Source organism: Aquila chrysaetos, chromosome 3, assembly GCF_900496995.4.
Source record: "Aquila chrysaetos chrysaetos chromosome 3, bAquChr1.4, whole genome shotgun sequence".
NCBI lineage: Eukaryota > Metazoa > Chordata > Aves > Accipitriformes > Accipitridae > Aquila > Aquila chrysaetos.
The window spans coordinates 2,628,216-2,647,555 of NC_044006.1; the positions used below are offsets into that span (position 1 = coordinate 2,628,216).

At 44.7% G+C, this 19,340-nt stretch overlaps 1 protein-coding gene across 13 annotated transcripts in view; it reads left to right on the plus strand.

Annotated features, from left to right (window-relative positions):
* The window catches only part of KCNQ2 (potassium voltage-gated channel subfamily Q member 2), a 78,285-nt gene extending 59,930 nt beyond the window's left edge, over window positions 1-18,355 (plus strand). For 9 of the 13 annotated variants that reach the window (XM_030009246.1, XM_030009248.1, XM_030009249.1 and 6 more), the window contains 3 exons: window positions 589-696; window positions 6,500-6,623; window positions 7,346-18,355. In XM_030009246.1, the coding sequence (XP_029865106.1) occupies window positions 589-696; window positions 6,500-6,623; window positions 7,346-8,065 (952 nt within the window). In that variant the 3' untranslated portion in view covers window positions 8,066-18,355. The remainder of the gene's footprint in view (window positions 1-588; window positions 697-6,499; window positions 6,624-7,345) is intronic. The other 4 variants (XM_030009253.1, XM_030009258.1, XM_030009260.1 and 1 more) reach the window with 1 other exon arrangement.
* Window positions 18,356-19,340: the final 985 nt, after the last annotated feature.

The window sequence follows — 19,340 nt, forward strand, 5'->3', positions numbered from 1 at the left end:
CTCTTTAATCATTAATGCCTCTGTCACTGTGTCTGTAATGTGCTCTTTTCAGTGTTGTGTTCACACTGTCTCGTGTCTCATCCTGACACCTTGCCAACCATGGATGTCTCCCATTCATTGAGTTATACAATCCCGCGGCGTATCTCGCCGACTCCCAACAGCTCATGCTTTTCTGAACTAGCTGAGGATGTGTTATCTAGCACTGGAACTGAAAGGAGAATGAATATATGTTGTTTCATACCCAACCACCTCAATGGGATATTGCTACACATATGCAAATATATTCCAGAGGGTAAAGCATGTTGCCTATTATATCTGGGGCGGGGGGATCTCCTAACGATGTTTCAGTGGTGCCTAAATCTCCAAATCTTACCCCGGGGTGGGTGAGACTCTGGCTTTCACCGACAACCAGGTAGTAGGAGGGAGCCTTCTGTTTCCAGCAGAATATATTTTCAAATTCTCTCTCTTTCTCTCTCTGTCGTTCTGTTTTTCAGTTGTTTCTTTCTGCAACTTTTCTGACCAACTTTTCTCTACGTGTTGCTTCATTATGCATTTTGCTGGTGTCTTTTTTCTTATTTACTTTGCCAGGATAGATATGATTGTGGGTCCCCCACCCCCTTCAACTCCCCGGCATAAGAAGTATCCAACCAAAGGACCCATGTATTCTTCCAAAGAATCTCCCCAATACTCGCCTAGGTTAGGATTCACCAAAATGCCGCTTTCTCTGGATTTTTCATTTGCTTAATGTCAAACCCCTTTCATGCCAGTTATATGACGGCATTTATCACTTAGCAGTGCAGCTTGCTAAATCATGACTCAGAAGGGCTTGCTACTCTGGGTATGCTCTGATTTACTTTCAGTAATGAGCTTTCATACCAGGCAAACCAAAGGGGGAAAAAAAAAGGACATTCATACAGTCATCAATAACCATCAGTTTCTTCAGCTGGCGTATTTTCTATTTTCAGTCTTCTTCTAGGTTTTAGAAAGCAAAATTATATCTTTTAAAAATCTCATATTTTGTCAGGCTATCTTCAGATGTAAAAGGTGGAATATTTACCCACAAAGCCAAGATAAACTGATCGATTTACTTTCTAAAAGATGAAACACTCCACACACGAGCAAAGGAGCCTCTGCAGCTCTGTGTACTATGAAATGAGTTTACTTCAGTGGGCAAAGTAAGAATGAAGTGTTTCATATCCAATGAACACAGTGGTCTCTTTTTCTTGCTGATGCAACTCTACCGACCATGGAGGAAAAAATTGTGTTAAAATATTACAACCACGGGACTCATATTAAAAAAAAGATCCTGATTTTGCAAGCAAAAAGAAGAGCAGGAGTCAAACCCAGCCCTCAGTCACACAGCGAGATTTTTCTCATTGCCCTTATTGAGTTCCCTCCTTAGGCAAAACCGTACCTGAAGCTGATGCCATGAGGAACATATTCTCACTGAAGTTCCCATTTTAGGGCATTCTGAGGTCTGGTCAGCAGGGCCATGAGCTGAGCTGTATTTTCACCCTGTATTGAGACCACTGGAACCCAAGGCTGGTATAAATATTTGCCAGAAAGTAATTTTCCATGCACAAATAGTAGGTGATTTTTAAATGCAGCAAGCTTAGCCTCAAGGTTTTTTTCTAAATATACTTGCCCTCCCTAAGAGCTAATACGTGACAAATCTCTTGATTTTTATTTAAGCTGCTCTGAGTAATCTTCACTAGAGGAATGTGAGTAAAAGGAATATTGAAAGCTTACCTTTTCCCACTCAGCTAGCGCAAAGATTAAAAAAATAAGATAATTTTCCAGAAGCCCCAAGCTTCATGCTTGGAAAAAAGATGCTCTCAGAAAAGCATTTTGCCCATATCTGCTCCCTGCCAAATGATGAGGCCCAAAACTAGTCTTTAAAAATGAAATAACTTTCTTATCTGCAGAAACATTTTGATTTTAAGATAAAAATACATATTCAAGTGGATTTTGTTGTATTTAACCGATAAGATTAGGTGTGCCACAAGCCTTCACTAGAGGCAAGATTTTCACGTGAAAGCTTGTGCCTTGCACACAGAAAAGGTGATCGATGGATACTAGGGGAGGAGGCCTCGAACTGGGATATTTATTTTATTCATTCCAAGTCTGTTGCCATATCAGCTTAATGTTAATGACTTCCCCCACCCTGTTTTTACAGTTTCCAATACTGATGGCCAGATTAAAAATCTGTTCACACATGCCCACTAGGGTCCTGGGACATTAAACCTTTTTTTTAGGAATTGCTCCCTTTTTAAATGAATTTTCTCATTTCTTCTTTATTGAGCTGTGGCTGAGAGGCTCCAGAAAGCAGCATAGTACAGAAGGCTGCCGAAACCTCTGTTCCCATCCATTAAAAGGCTTTTGCTGTGCTTAATTTTCGGCAGCTGCATCCTCCCACAGACACCGGTGGGACTTGTGAGGTGCTCAAGGTGCCCAATGGATGGGAATCAGAGCTCTGAGCGCCCCAAGCCCAAATCCAAAAACTCTGGGTCAGGCTCTGCTGCTGCTGTGGCTTTTATCATCTCAGCACCGCATGGGTCCATGCCGTGGGGACATGTGCTGTGGGGTCCCCATGGGCTGCACCAGCCTCTCCTTTTGAGCCTACACATCCCTGTTTTAGCCAAATGCTGCCCAGAGGAACAAAACCGAGTGACGTCCCATGAGCTACCTCGACCCCGTGGATTGCATTGTGGTGCTCTGGTGACAAGGGCTCAGTTCAGCCAAAAGGTTTCTGCAAGTAGCTCCCAGCAAAGGTGGCTGGATACTAGGGGATGTCCACAGCTGTGATTTGGCTGAAGGTGTTTGCTCCATGCTGTACACACAGACAATTTGGATTAAATTCCCTTGATCAGCCGACTTAACATAGAATAGGTGCAACCTCAGCTGTAATTTTTAGACAACAGATACTGGTCAAAATATGTCTAGAGCAAACTTTATTGCCAAATGAGGAGGTAAGTAGCCAGTCCTGTGACATGGATGAAGGGGGTTTGGCTTCAATGCCTGGATTGTGTACAAAAAATTATAAGAGATAAAGAAAAAAAGAAAAGAATTGAATATATATTCCCAAACACTTCATTTTTATCTCATTTGAGCCGTTTGACCTTTTGATGTCTGCTTCTGGCCCGAGGGTGACATATTACACCTCTTTGCATGCACTGTTAGCATGAAGCATAATGAAGCATGAGAAAACCTGCACTGTGGCTGATGCAAGACTTTACATTTTTTTTGTATCATTAGAAAGAAGGAAAGATATCAAAGTTCACTTTAAAGAGCACCCCCCCTTTCTCTCTCCCTCCCAAACTAAGATCCAGCAGAGCCTATCAAGGACAGCAGATGGCACAGTTTGTCACGCAGCGTTAGAAATCTCTGAATCCTCTTCTGCCACAGAAGGGAAAAACACGGGGCTGACTCTTCCAAAGCCCGGCTGAATTCTTCCCTCTGCACATGTGTATCTGACACAGCCAAAATAAGCATTGGGAAGACACAAGGCTCCCCACGGGATGTGGTGCAGAAGTGGGGTTTGGCATCTCAGAAGATTCGTGGTCCTTTGTCACGCAGTAGGAACATACACTATATCCCCCTCTGCTTGCAAAGGTGGAATATGTTCTTTCTTCTTCATCTTTTGAGCTTTGCTGCCCAGTTTGGACAAAACCTCAAACTCTTTTGTAATGGCTAAAAGGACCTCCTGTTCTTTGCGTTGCTCAGCTAGGTACAGGTGGTTGGGAGCTCACGAGGAAGTTCCTCTCTTCTCTTGTATCAGATAAGGCACAAGTGAAATCTCTGTGCTTTGCTGAGGGCAGGAGCACTCTCCTCTGGTTGTAACTTCTGCCATGGGAAGCAAAGGGGTGGGAGACCTCAAGCCTGGTTTCTCCCATCAAGAGAGAAGGACTTGGTTCTTCTTCTTCTCCTCTCTCTGCACTGAAGTCAGTGGCCCACAGCTGCCCACTACACCGTCCTCGGTGCAGACCCTGCCTCCAAGGTGAGATCTGGCTCTCTGGCTTCTCAGAGCTGTGGAAGATGACCACCTCAGGAGTCAGGACTATGTTAAAGTATAGACATGAAAGGAATGAATCAAGCAGGAATTCTCCTGGGCTCTGGTGTCAATGGTATATGGGCAAGGGCTTCTGAATGCTTTGTGGGTGAGCTCTGTGAAGGGCTTCAGTCCTGCTTTTAAATCACAGCAGGTCTACAGGCAAGTTGTGTCCAGCCTGAAGGTGATGGAAGAAGTCAGCGCTCTTCTATATGATACTAGTGATCACTCCATCTGTGAAGTGCCAGCTGGCCTTCTGTGCTTCACATGGGTCATGTGAGGTTCACTTACTGCATAGCTCTTCTTTTAAAGACATGGAAGAGAGCAGAAGTCCTTCCTCAATTTCTGCAAGATTAGAAATAGGGTTGCACAAGACTATCTCTGCTATTACAATACACCGTAGCATGGCGATGTTCAGTTTTCCCCTGTGTTACAGTCTGTTCTGCCTCCCTGCTCTGCTCAGCAGCTGTTGAAGGACATCTCATTTCCATTAGTGGACACATTTCAGTGTTAGTGCTGTGCTAGATGGTACACGAGGACAGAGCGCCCTGATGGTTCTTGGCCTTCCACAATATTCAGTAGCGTTTAGACTTTGGGCCTCTTTAACCGCATGTTCATTGTTTTACTAGTCTACTTGCTTGTGCATACAGGAGAGGAGTTCGTTCAGTGGCTGTACTACGCCTTGACTTGTGATTCCAAACCGAGGTAGCCGAGGTATCCAATTTAATACCTCTTTGCTTACATGGTACCAACATTGTCATAGGATTTCTTGTGCTGTATGTCATGTCAGTAATTGCATCCCTTGTGGGGAGTTCCTTTACATGTCAATGATTTCCTTTTCCCATTACAAGAGAGAAATAAGGCATGCATATTCCTCACACTTGTAATTATAGCACTTGGTGCTCCTTGTATTCCTATGCTTATATTGCTAAGCAAAGGATCAGATACGACTTTTTGAACAGAACGGTATTCTGTCGCATCCCTGCCCAAATGAAGTATCTTCTGGGATCAAAGATAAACTCTAATATAATTGTTGGCTTATATTTTCTGTCTTTAGTGTGATGTGCTCATCCACTTAATCTCTCTGAGCCAGATCTTCTGGTGCCGTAAACTGCTGTTGGTCTAATATAAGCCAAGGGAGTCACGCTGGTCCGTACCAACTGATATCTGTCCCGTAATGTCAACAGCCAACATACGTATTAAGTCCCTGTCAAATGTAAAGAAAACAGATGGCTCTTGTGTTGGAAACAGCCTCACGTCTCATTCCTTTCCTTGGTTTTTGTTTGTTCATTTTCCCCTGTCTGTCTGCGTTCAGCTCCTTCCTTTTCCTCCTCCTGGTGCATGGACCCATGGCCCACACGGCAGAACTGCGTAAGAAGCATTTTGAGTTTTCTGCTCAAGATACCTCAACTTGGTTTCAGTCAGATTAATTAACCCTTCTTTTCCCCCGCCACCCTTACGTTTGGTGCATTATGCAAGAGTAAAGTTTGCCTGGCGTAGAATTAGGTTGTAAACTGGGCTGCCATTAAAAAGCTATTCCAAAACTGAGTTGCTCCCCTGACTTTCGAGGGATCAAGAAGCTCCGGTGTTTACTCTCTAGAAAATTTATATTTGATGCCTCAAATAAAATTGCCTTGCAGCTTTCAGACTGGCTCTGCCCTCCTTCTTCCTCTGCATACAGAGCTGTATATCAGCCCAGGTGTTTCTATACTGGGAACAAGGAGTTGCAAATGTAACGTGTGTAAAGAAGTTAGTGCCAAACAACATGCCCGGTAGCTTTAGCTGCTGATTTGGCAGGAGTGTCCTCTGCTGTTACCGGCTTGGAGCCCTGCTAATAGAAAACGTCTAATGATACAGGTGTGAATTGCAGTAGCATTGAGATGAAGACAATTTGGTAACGTTTGGTGAGTTATGACCAAATTTAGCCTTGATGCAATTCCACTAAAACACTTAGCACTACACCTGTTTGTCTGGATCTTAGGGCAAGAGGCTCATTTTCATGGACATGAGAATTACACACTTACATTTGCATTGAGGAGAGGAAATGGCTGCAAAGACTGAAAAAAAATCCCTTTGACATATGCTAGACAGAAAACTTGATCTTCCCCAAAATAATAATTTCTCAGTACAAATAAGAAGGTAATTGACTTGGAAGAAAGCCAGTTAAAGAAATTCTTTGCAGTGGGTAAATTTACTGTGCATAATGTGCCAGGTTTTATCTGTATAAACAGAAATGGATAATTTCAAACTCTGCTAATACTGCTCTGAATTCTGCATCTGAATTAACACTTCAGTGCCACTGCGTGTATGTGAGTAATTTGGAGTGTTAGTTGGGAGAGAGGCTGTTGCTTTGTCCCACGGAGGCGCGACAAGCAGAGCCCTCCCCGCCTGCTGCCTCCAACTGACTCCAGGTCCTTTTCCGGGGGCGGGGGGATTTTCTGATCCCGGTAGAGTTGACCAGATCGTTGGGAGAGGATCCTCCATGACCGACAAGGATCGGACCAAAGGGCCAGCGGAGGGGGAGCTGCCTGAAGACCCCAGCATGATGGGCAGGCTTGGAAAAGTTGAAAAACAGGTATATTGAGTCAGGAGGGGGCTATTATCAGAAGGTGTTGCATGCATTGGGTTGTTTTTTTCTTGCCGCCTTTTTCCCCAGTGGGACACTACCGTTTAGAAAAAAAAGTACGAGCTAAGAATATTTTGAAAAAGAAACAAGGGGGATGTTATGAAAGGGCACTAAATGTCTTAGAAGCCCAAGTACTACTTTCAAAACAGGCACTTTGGAGTCTGTGACATACAGTTTTTCTTTTTTAGTGAGTTTACCAAAAGTCTACGTTATGTTTGAAAATGGCACATTGGTTTCTTTGCCACCATACTAGACATGTTCCAAATGAGTCCACGAGCCTGGCCGCTGTAGCTGCTGGCCTTGCAGAAGATGAAAATCTTCCTAGAGAATAAGGCTCAGAAATCCCCATGGCCGTCTGAGCCCAGGCAAATGCCAAATGCAGTAAGGAGCTGAAAGGGTGCGAGCGTGCTCCAGCTTTCCTGGAATTTGGTGCCCATCAAAAAGATTATGGGAGCTTAAGAAAAACCCTGTAAACAGGGTGGAGAATTAAATACTTCAGAACAGGACAATTAAATATTTAGTAAAAGTTTCAGTTTGGTGTAGGTAGAGGTCATCTATGAAGCCCAGCCCCACACTTGTGCCTAGATGGGTTGGAAGTTGCTTGTACTCAGGATGTTAACGTGCTTCAACCTGCGTGCAGCATGTAGCACTGGAATTGTGGTGTTTTGCAGGTTCAGTCAATGGAGAAGAAGCTGGACTTCCTGGTGAACATTTACATGCAGCGGATGGGCATCCCACCAACAGAGACGGAGGCTTATTTTGGGTCCAAAGAACCAGACCCAGCACCTCCCTACCACAGCCCTGAAGACAGCAGGGAGCACATTGACAAGAACGGCTGCATCATCAAGATCATCAGGTCCACCAGCTCCATGGGTCAGAAGAACTTCTCCGCCCCGCCAGCCCCGACCAACACGTGCCCGCCCTCGACATCATGCCAGCAGCAGGTCTACCAGCGGCAAAGCCATGGCTCCTCGCCCGTCGGAGACCCCGGCTCGCTGGTCCGCATCCCACCTCCGCCCTCCCACGAGCGCTCCTTGTCAGCGTACAGTGGTGGGCACAGGGCGAGCGCAGAGTACCTGAGGAACGAAGACATTACAACCAAACACCACGAGAGTGCCATGAGAGACAGCGACACGTCCATCTCCATCCCCTCGGTAGACCACGAGGAACTGGAGCGCTCTTTCAGCGGCTTTAGCATCTCCCAGTCCAAAGAGAATTTGGACATCCTTAACAACGGTTGCTATGCAGCCGTGGCCAAAATCAGACCCTACATTGCAGAAGGGGAATCAGACACCGATTCTGACCTCTGCACGCCCTGCGGTCCTCCTCCCAGGTCGGCCACGGGCGAGGGACCCTTCAGTGACATGGGCTGGTCAGCCCCCAGGCAGTGAAGCCTTCTTGCAGCCGCCGAGCCACGTCCGAGTGCTGGCAGCTGCCCGCTCCAGCTGTCCACGCGTTGAACTTCTCAAGGAGATCGACAGCTAAGGTTTTCCTCCTTCTAGGACATCCTTAGCTGGCAGATACTTTCTTGCAGCTTACACTGGGGGGGGGAACGAGCAGGTTGGAGCCTGCGTTTGTGGAAGAGGTCACGGTGGTGAGCGAACTGGAGCCGTGAAGTCCAGATTTCTTTCATAGTCTCTTTCTAAGATCATTAGGTGAAATTATTTCATGGTGCAGGGTAGGCAATTTGCATTTCTTGGGAACCTTCAGAAGTGCAGGGCAGGAATAAATCACCCGGCTGGGGCTTTTGGAGGTCACAGGAACAGACAGCTGACAAGGGTTGGGTGGGAATTGCCACATCATGGCACTGGTGATTACACCTTTAGGTATTTTGGAGTCATGGAATGAACACGCGTCTGTTTCTGGCTTAGATGTCAGGTCACGTGTAATTACTGGGGGGGTTGTTACTCTGTGGTTCCTCATTAACCGTCAGGAAGGTGGCATAATTCCAATATAATACATGGAGATGTTGCGTAGGCCCCTGGAGGAGAGGGATGGTGGCTGGAATATTTGAATGAACGGAAGACATGGCCTCAAAGTGGGACAGGTTTGGATACTGCTCTGAACCATAATGGTTTGGAAATTATCCCATCTTAGGTAGTTGAAAAACTCAGAAATATGAGCTTGAGTGCAAGAAGAGAGACCACCCAGAGGGCAGAGAAATTAGAGGAGGAGGACAAGAGACTATGGGGCTGTAATTTTATGTTTTAAACCATGTATTATATTTAATTATCTCTCCTCCCATTGACAACGGACCTGGAGGTGCTTTGGAAGCAGAGGCAAACCAAAGGCAACCCCTCTGGAGGGCTGCCACCATGTGAAGCCATTCTTGTGGCCAACAGTGCTGTTGTGGAGGCACAGCCACCGGGCCAAAGGGAGAGGGTGGATATGCAAGATGCCGTGGTCCCCGCGTTGCTGCGAGTTAAGTGCTGTGCTCCATCCTTTTGAAGCCCTGTTGGTCAGAGCGGGCACTTTTCTTACAGTTTGCATTGTGCCTGAACACTTTTGCACACACTATGCCCTGTGAAAATCTTCCCTTTCTTCTTCTGCCCTGCCAAGAATCTCACACCCATGTTCTCGGGATATCCTTTGGTTTTGTTTGGATCCCTCAAGCTGAGTTAAGAGGTGCTTCTTCATTTCTTCATGGTCTTTCAGAAGCCTCTTACCTGTGCTTGCCCGCAAGTTGTGCCAATCCAAGTCTGCCCCGTTTTGTTGTTGTTAAAGTACTTTCTCTTGGAAAGATCGTTGTGTTGTTACCGGGAACCTCAGCAGCGCATTCAGCTGGGGGAAGGCGAGGGGAAAAGTGATGCTCAGAGTTTCTTTTGGGACCAAACCGAAGTCACAAAGTGATCCTTTACATGGATAGGTTGGTGGGGTTTTTTTGCAAGGGGGTGGATCAGGAGAAATTGTGTTTGGGATCCATCTCCAGGGCTGGGACACCAAGGCCGGCATTGTGCCTCTGAACCCTCCCATGCATCTACAGCCCAAATCCCGTGTGTGTTTTCTGCTGGGGCTGTGTCTGTGACTGCAAACCCCGTCTCTCCACAATTTCCCTGTGTCATATCAAGAGCCTGTTAAGGATATTTAAGTGACAACTTGATTTCTGTGTGGCCTTTGGAGAGGTTGAACGTTGACTTGCTTGGGATGAAGGGAGAATCACAGCCTTTTTCTCTCCTCTTAATTGCTTGACCAGAGGCAGTAACCAGGGGAGACCCAGGGCTATTTTGGCCTTAGGAAGGATGTGGGTGCAGTCTGACAGCTGGCAGACAGGAAATAAAACCATCCTTTTGCTAGGGCTCAGGACCAACACGCATGTCTTCACATGGGATTGAGGAGTGGGGAAAGGCTCTGCACAATTTTTCCTGCCATTTTTTCACCATTCAGGAGGGGAAAATTTTTTTCTTAAAGGGAACCCAGGCTTCCAGTCATGCTAGTTCATTTCTTTCCCATTTGATCCATTTTTTTGGTACCTCCTGCAATTTTTCCCTCTCCACTTGTGCTCCCAAACTCCTTTTGGCTCCAGATTTCTTTGTGCAACATGAACCCAGTGATGCCCTTGGCTTCTGTACAGAGAAATCTTTGAATGCAAAATGGCTGCAAATTGTGCAGATTTGCCCTTGATGTGTTGCAAAATGAGGTGCCTTCTGGTAGAGCAAGAAATGTCAGCAGGTTCCAAATCAGACTTGGTGGCATGTGTTTTCTAGTGACCACAGGAATGGAAATTGCATTGGGCAAAGCAAAATTCAACATTGCTCCAGCCAGCTGCTCACTGCAAATTTTGTCCAAGTCAGAGATAACGAAGATTTATTATCTTATTTGTTTGCAATTACTTTTCGAGGCCTGCTAGAAATTTGGCACAGAAGGGTATGTTATAAAGGTAGGAACTCCAGATGAGGATGAGGATGATGTCATGGGGTCCTATTGCAGCACAGGTACATGACTGGTCTTAATATGGGAGGCAAAGTCAACAGGACTTCAAGGCACAATTTTTGTGGGATGTAATTTTCATCATGTCTTAATTTTGAAGCCCTGTTGGCTCTATTTTGAATGTCCATTTCCTAGTTCTTTTTGCAAAATCCCTTTCTCCTGCCCAGATGATGTTACACCCTTGAAAACAGATACTTTCTGCTTTCCTGAGGAGTATCCCAAGGAGATGCAGTTCCACTGTGTCCTCTGAGTTTTCCACAGGCTGAAATCTGGCAGTCTTTACCTCCTTTAGAGGCTGCATAGGAAGAATTGTGTTTTCCCTCTTCAAGTTACTACACCAGAGTTTTTTAAAGATCTTCTGACTCATAGATTTACAAGGTGTTGAAATTGTCCCACAATCACTGGATACAGAAAACTGGTTTTATATACATGCAGCACAGATTGTATCTTGCTGCTACGAATTTCACACAGAATTTTTTTTGGAATGTGTAAGAAATATTCCACCTTTATCTCTGGCATCATTTCAAAGAAATTCTGACACATGCCTCCATCCACAACCATGCCATAAATCATCACTTCTCATTCATCCAGGCAAAAAGACACGGATTTTTGGGTTAACGTACCCCATAATTAACTCCAAATATGCTTATTTCCATGAAATGATTTATGCCTGCATAAATGATAACAGAGCCTGCTCGTTGCTTATTGACAAAAATAATTTCATTCCTGTCCTAAATCATAGTCCAATACTCCCTGCAAAGTCTTCACTTCCAATCCCTCAATTCCACCATGCCTGTATCACACACTCCTGGTGGTAATCTCCCGCAAGTAGTCTTAACCACTAGATACAAGAAAATAAATCAGTTTTGTTTGGCTAGTAAGGCAGTCCCAATGATAAAGTCCTTTAAAAGGATGGACAGGCAAACTTTGTCCCTCTGCTGAGCCTCTCTTGGGCTGGTCTTTGCTCCCCTGTTCCTCCCAAGTCTGGTTCTGTAGTTTTTGGAGGACAGAAACAAGTTTTAGACAATGCCAAGAGTGGACAGAGGAGGCCAAGGAGAGCTGAAGAAGATGTGAAAGCCAAATTTCTGGCAGGCCATCTCGAACTGCTCTGGGGGTGCCTGTGCCCACGCGCGGTTGTGTGCACAGAGCCTGGTTTCGAGGTGCATCTGTGCTGAATGTGAAGCCATGGACTTGGACCAGAGCCTGAGATCTGGTCTCCGGGAAACTTTTGGACTTTTTTTTTTTTTTTTTTTTTTTTTTTTTTCCTCCAGAATCTGGGTCTAGGTTTGGAGAGAAATACTGCAAATGGCCCCACCTGCAGGATGGAGCAATCCCCGAGACTGGGACCTGAAGCCACAGTCAGTTTTTGGGAGCTTCGGGTCCAAGCGTGAGTTCAAATTGTCTGAGGAGTTCATGTCTTCGAACAGGAGACGTGGCTGGAGATGTTGCAATCTCTGTGCAGGTGGCCTTTCATAATGTGACCCCAAAATATAGGAACAGAGCACTAGCCATAAGTCGAATTTCCCAATATTTGGGAAGGGACTTTAATGTTACTCAAGTGCAGATTTTGTATGTGAATTTCCTTGTTGACTCATTTTCGTATTAATAATTTTTAAAACAAAAATGTCAAGGAACTCACTGAAAACAAACCTCTTGTCCAGCTCAGAAAGCCATTATATTTCTTTAGACAGATTATGTGATCAGATTTTCTAAAAATGTATTTTGTTTCAAATGCTGCTTAATAGATCCAAAAAAATTCTACAGGGTCATTGCTATTTACAGGTAAATAGGTATATTTTTACATTTTTAATTGATTTTTAAGACTTTAAATTACGTGAATTTTTAAAACAAGTTTGTATAATCTACCTGAGAAGCCAGAGCATCACCTCAGATACAAATGCTCCCCTTCCTAACAGTTACCCAAGAGAAAAGAAAAACACACTTACTCTTTTTTTTGTTAATGGGGAGCTACTGCAAACCTCATTCCCCTTATATCCTCAGACCACTGTGGTCACAGCAACATTATTGCTAAAAACAAAATGTAAGTATTAAAAGAGAAACTGAAATTCCTAAGGAATTTGCCCAAGAGTTATCCCATATAAAGACCCTTAGCAGTGAGTGTTTTATTAGGAATGTTAAAAAGCCCAGGAGCAGGCTAAGGATTTCTGTTTCTCCATCCACGCTCGTGTGAACCCTCAGGTTGAGCGAGCCCTGAGTCTCCATCCCTTTCTTCCCAACACCCCTGTGGTCCTCCGACCCACGCCTACATGCCCGCATCCTCTCTCGCCCGCTCTCCATCACGGGTCAGCATCTTCTGTTTTCATCAGCTTCCTTTTCGTGAACCAAAAACAAGGAAATGCGATACAAAAGCTCCTTCACCTGCAAGTAACATTGAGGCCGCGATGCGGAGGGCCGTGGCACAGGGGTGAGGGCAGCAGCCCGCTCCGAGCCCCGCGTGGGTCACTGCTGCTCGGCGGTGTAAAAGCAAACTCTTGCTTTTAGCACACCAACACCCCGACTTTTCTGCGTCACAGAGCAAAATCTGCTTAGAGCACGGGTGTGGGTTCGTTGGTTTTTTTAACAATAACAATAGGGGTTTTTTTTAATGATAAGGATAATAATAATAATGCGTAGGAATCTTCTTTAGTACGTCTTAGTGTTTGATGCCCCAGTGACACAATACTGCTTGCCTTATATTAGTGTCTAGAGGGAGGGGGATTACACACGTTTTGATACAGTATTAATCACGCTTATAATTTAGGTAGCAGCAAGGAGCGGCTGCTGCAGGAGGAGCAGCCGGGTCCTTTTTAACGTATGAATGTGCTTTCCGGACTATCTCACTGACTGTACTCTCAATTTTGCCTACTACTGCATGCAGCCTGAGATGAGTAGACAGCAATATGCTCCAGCTGTATCTGCACTCCCAGATTGCTGTAGTACCTGACAAGGTAACATTGCCAAAAGCATCATTTTGGGGAGAGGCCATCCTCCCAGTGACCCATCACGTAGGGTGCTGCGGTGCTTCTGTAGGTAACACTGATATACCAAGTGTCTTTCATGCTGTGACTGATCATTGCTCCATCCCTCTGATACAGCATGCACAAACTCCACTTTAACTAAGGGGTAAAAAAATGAAGTTTGTACCTGTGGTTCCTTGAAACATATACGTGGGGAGGAAAAAATACAAGTTGTGTTGGCTGTGTGTAACAACCTCCTTTCCATCCAGATGCCCCTGGAGAAGAGCATCCCAGATACCCCTTTCTGAGGGTTTGGAGGAGCAGGCAGATCAAGGCAGGCAGTGCCAAGGATGGAGGCTGGGTCTTCATTTAGGAGATGCCATTTGAACCCACATGTGTGGGAATTGCCATATATCTGTTTTAATTCCCATAGGGTTCTCTCGCCTGCATCCAGCTCTGGTGTGCATGTGCGTTTGTGCCCGCAGCCCAGCCCGAGGGGCAGGGGGGAATGTGACTCCCAAACTTTGGAAACCCCTCTTTGGAAATTTCATCCACCCTGCTACAGCCCTTGAGGGGTCCCGGGGACCCTGCAGCTGTGCCATATCCATTCCTTGTGGAAGCATCTCTTAATCTCTTTACGGAGAGGTGCTGAGCTACCTTCATATGTCCATAAACGTTTTGCCACAGTTCTCCCTGCTGTAATACCAGACTGTCATGAGGACTTCAAGGTTTGCCCACCTTGCTGGTGTTTGCAGTCTCTTGTGTCTCTTCACGCTGCTGCCATACTCTAGTTTGACCTGCTCCCACACCCTCACTTTCCTTGTCCAGACTATGTACAAGTGAAGATGTAATGCGAGAACTCTGCTCTGAGACTTCCTTTTGGCCTGGCATCACTAGATGCATCAGGGAGCCTTCATGTTTTGTTAGCATGACAGTTTTCCTTTTTATTGGCAATTTATTTGCTTCCTCATTGAGCCACTGTGGCCTCAACACATCCCTGGTTTGTACTGCCGGAGCCTTTCAGCGCAGGGATGGAGGCTGTTTTGCCCCTCTGTACAGCACCCTGTAAGGGTTTGTCCCCTTGGCTTTAGCTGATTGCAGTGAAACAGGGATGAGGGTTCAGTTCAGATTTTCTTGTCAAGCTGAACATCTCAGAAAAGAGCTTACAGACTCTAACAGCGTTGATGCTTTTGCTCCCTGAAGCAAGAGCTGCTTTCAAGACCCCAGTCCCCTTCAGCGGTCAACACATGTGGTTTTACATGCCAGGCTCCAGCTCGGTAATGGGGAGAAACGGGAAGCAGCTGGTCCAAGCTGTGCTATTTCCAAAGCTGCCAGGGAACCTGGAAGCATCTTGCCCTCCCCTAATTCCTGTAAATACAGCCGCAGAGGAATTGTTCAAGCAGCATCTCTTTGTCTAGTCCTGAGAAACTTGAGCTGACTGCAAAGTTTTCCAAAACTCAGTGCCCAAGCTCAGGCTAGATTTCACCTGCAGCTATGCCTATAATTTTAGGGCAGGGTTAATGGTTTCAGGTAGAAGCCATGCCAAAATCTCCAGTTTGGATGGTTCTGGCCCAAAACCAAGGCTGAATGTCATGCTGCTGGTGAAGCCTCCCCTGGAATTTCAGCTCCATTTGATGCTGATGACTGTGGACCTGGGGAGATGCTCTCTCCTTCCCACTCCACACAAGAAAAGGTCGGCACAAGCCTTGCAAGCCAAGATGAGAAAATACCTCCTTATTTTAGCATGCCATAGGCACCTCCCATTAGAAGTAGAAGCAGCGTTTCACGGTAATCTCTTGAACCTGACCAACACAGTGGCCATGACCCAGTGTTTCACATATGCAGTGATGCTCATGAAAGGGATTTATTACAGATGTTGATATAGAAGGCTCAGTCCTTTAGCATCTCTGTAGACACCATGTTCAGCCTTGCTGATGACCCGAGGAGAAGTCATCAAAGCTGGTGACAGGTCTTTTCTATCCTGCCTGGTTATTCACACTGGTCCAGCATCTTCCCCGGAGCTGAAGATACACCGTGCTTTTGTCAGCAGGCAGGCTGCGGACCCTTCTGTGTTGGTTACTCTTCCCCATCACCCGAACCCAAACCCTAAAATTTGAAGTTTCTTCACTTTTTCTCAAAAAATTCACACACGGGATAGAGAATATGAGACTTTCAGGAACACTGAGGCAAAACAAGATATAGCTGATAAATGACAGAGATTTTGTTATTTTAAATCAAGAGCAGATTTTAACCATAGTTGCAGTTGCTGTGTGGTATATCAAATGCTTTAGGAGATTCAATAAATTATTCTTATAAATGTTTTATTCTTTTATCAGTAATTCGTATAGGTGGGTGCCACTGTTCTTATACAGGAATGCTCCATACACTAAAACTATATTCCTGTTTCTCCAGTATAGACGTATTTATGAAATTTATCTTGCTTAGTGTCACTTTGGCACACTATCCACATATACTGCACACAGATTGCACATTACATGCCAAATGCTGAGAGGTATCACTACATGTAATAAGCGTATGTGCATTGAACAGACACCAAACGAAGTGTTACCTGCCTAGACTGGGATGTGACTGAACTGGGAAAAGAGAAAAATGAAGATCCTGTTTTGTTAAGAAATACACTGCATTTGAATGCTTCTTTAAACAGATTTTACCAGGAAGCTAAAATAAGAGATTGCCTCTGCAATGTTACTTAAAAATTACCTGAACAAACCAAACACACACAGCCCGAAAATACTTTACTACTCTATTTCTATATATTCTTCATTGCTATTCATCGGAACTGTAAATTCTGTACAGATTGAATGAAGTTCACAGTTTATCTTTGTCATAACCTGCAAGATAAAAGGACAACACAACTTTGGCTGCAAAATCATATGCATGTTGTTTGCGTACATGCATATACTTATTGCTGTATGTGCATGTGTATACAAACACAGGCACACACATTAAAACAGATAAAGCTGCATCTGAGATGCACAGGGGAAAAAAATGTTCTTTTTTTGGAGGTGGGAGAGTGGGTAAAACCAAAACAAAAGACTATTTAAATAATGTATTTCTATCAAAAAGGAAGATTCGCAAAGGGGATTGATGTGTAACTGCCATCCCAAGGAGAAATCCCACTTCTGAAGGCAGCACAGGCCATGCAGCAGAGTGATGCAGTTGCTTTAAATGAGAATTTCTTTGGCTTCCTTTCAAGCAAACAAAAAAATGTATTCCAAGTCCAAACCAAAAAGCCCATTCCTGGGACGTGTGGCCAAACAGTTGTCCTACGCCATCGGAGAGCCAAGGGCAAAGGCGTTACGTGCTGTGACAGGGTGACTGTGACGGCAGCGGTGCTGGCTGATGGGCAGTGCCACGGTCTCCCACAAACCTGGCATCGCCCCAGTATGGGCTACTGCCTGGGCAGAGGAGCCTGCTGCCCTCTGCGTCCTGCTCTTGCCTTTGCCTATGTACTTAAAAAAGCCCCTAGTTAAGAGACATTTAAGAAAAGAGTCATCAAACGCCCATTTTTTGATCTTAGAGTTACGAAAGAAATGACAAAGTTATAATCAATAAATCCGATTCTCCAAGCAGGTCAGCCCACAGACTCCAGTTGCCCCTATACAGGGATTTCACCAACCTCATCAAATGAATCATCCTCTAGGATTTAATTTTGCCCATATTTTCACACATATAGGATCTATATTGGGTAGAACTTACCCTTTAGTGTTTAATCTAAATAAAGGCATGAAGAGCTAACTTTTCCAGTTAAATACTGCTGGGTGCCATTGAAAAAATAGCAATCAGATTTTTGCATTGGCCTGAAATTCATCTCTAGGTCTAAAGTTATGAGCTGTAAGAGCCACTTCAGTCCCAAGTATGTTTCTAAGCAAAGGGTACATCCGTTGCTGGAGTATATTGCCATTTCCCTGAGATACCTTGAAGCTCTCGCGGTTTATAACAGCATCTGGCTCATTAGGCCTTAACTAGGCTAAAAATGGTTCACGCATTTGTCCTGACGGTGAGCTAAGAGGTGAATTTCACACTGGGACAGGCCGTTCTTTCTTGGCGCGAGTGCAGGTGCTGCACGCCCTCGCCTCCCGCTCGTAAAAATCTGGGGCTCAGTTGAGCATGAAAGTTTGGTTGTCCTTTGGAAAGGAAAGACAGCTGCTGCTTTGCTTCCTTTAATTTGCTCTGTTGCCTTGGCTTTTTTGCACTTTCGTTTCATCTCCAAAGAATCTCTCATAATGCCTTTGGTACTTATGTACAATTTTAAAACATTTTGTATGTATTGAACGGTACACACTTTCTCTTGTAAAATAGCAATTGGAATTTTTTTTTTTTTTTTTTTTGGTGAATGTGTGATTTCCTCTGTACATTTCAATCATGACTTTGTGCAATGTACATTTTATAGGGACAGATGCCAAGGGAATGACCTGTAGTTTTCTAAGGGAATAGCTAGAAGCTGAACGACACAGTCACAGATGGTTTTACATTAGCACTGCAGAAGAGCAACATAGCCCAGACTTTTACACCGAAGCGTTGAGCGTGATACAGCGTGTACCTTCACATGAATGACTGTGGCAGCTGCAAAACTGTATATGTGTGCTATTAAAAACAACAGCGACGGTTGCAATCGGAAGGGAAATGGAGGAAAATTAAATAATCACAATCATTAATTTAAGCCTCAAAGCATCAGAATGGAAAATTTGCATTCAGTAAATTTCAGTAAAATTCAGTAAAAATACCAGAGATTTAACCTTCATGAGATGAAATACACATTTATTTTTCTTTGCACTTCTTCTATTCACTGCGTTTGTTTGTTTCTGGTGATTTCTTGGTATTTTGGCGACATATTTAATGGCTGATGAAAAGGAGCGAGATGGTGACTGAGGGCCTGACCCTTCCTGGCATTAAATCTTCACACCTCCCTTTTTCTTATTTCTAACGTTAGACAACATTTTTCTTTCTGATGTATAAAATCAAGCTCAGAAATCTCAAGTGCCCTCAGTTATGAGGACACTGTCCCTTCAGAGTCCTTTAACAATATTGATTTTCTTAAGGTTAGACATCAGCCGCATCCTGACAGATAAAGGCTGGTTACCGAAGCTCTTCGTGCCCCGTGCCAGCTCCTTATCACCGTGCTAAAAATTGAGGCTGATGTCATCAAAGTGGGCTCAGAGCCAAGGAATGGCACTGGAAAGGGACCTTTATCTGTCCCATGAGTTATCTGGCTTACCAGGCATCAGTCCTAAATTAAGAAAACACATGCTGGATTTTGGAGAGCTCTCTAGGAGCGAAGTGGATGGACTGACAGTATTTTCCATAGCGAGGTTGGCTGATGGAACAGCAGTTCCATTTTGCAAGAGAAAAAGAAAAAGTAAAATCCCTCCCTCCACACTGCTATTTTTTCCAGAAAGATGAAGTAGAAGAATCTAGATGAACCAGTGCGTGGATTTTAAAAAGCCTGCCAGTCATTTGGACAAGGCAGTGAAAGAGGCTTGGCAGAATAAACAGTTTGCTTCAGGCACAGCAGCCCCCTGGTTGTACCAGATGATTTGGCTCCAAGCCTTCAGCAGCTCCCGTCCTCCCCAAAGCTATTAAAGGCGGCCAGGTGCGAGCATTTCCCAATGGATACAGCACATTAAGGTGTACTTAAATAACATCGTTATATTTTATCTCATTACGGTTCACACCAGTGGGATAAGCAGGAAAATTCTCAGCTTGCTAAATCACGTTCCCCCGTCATCTGAACAGGCTCGTGCGTTGGTGTGTGCTGCAC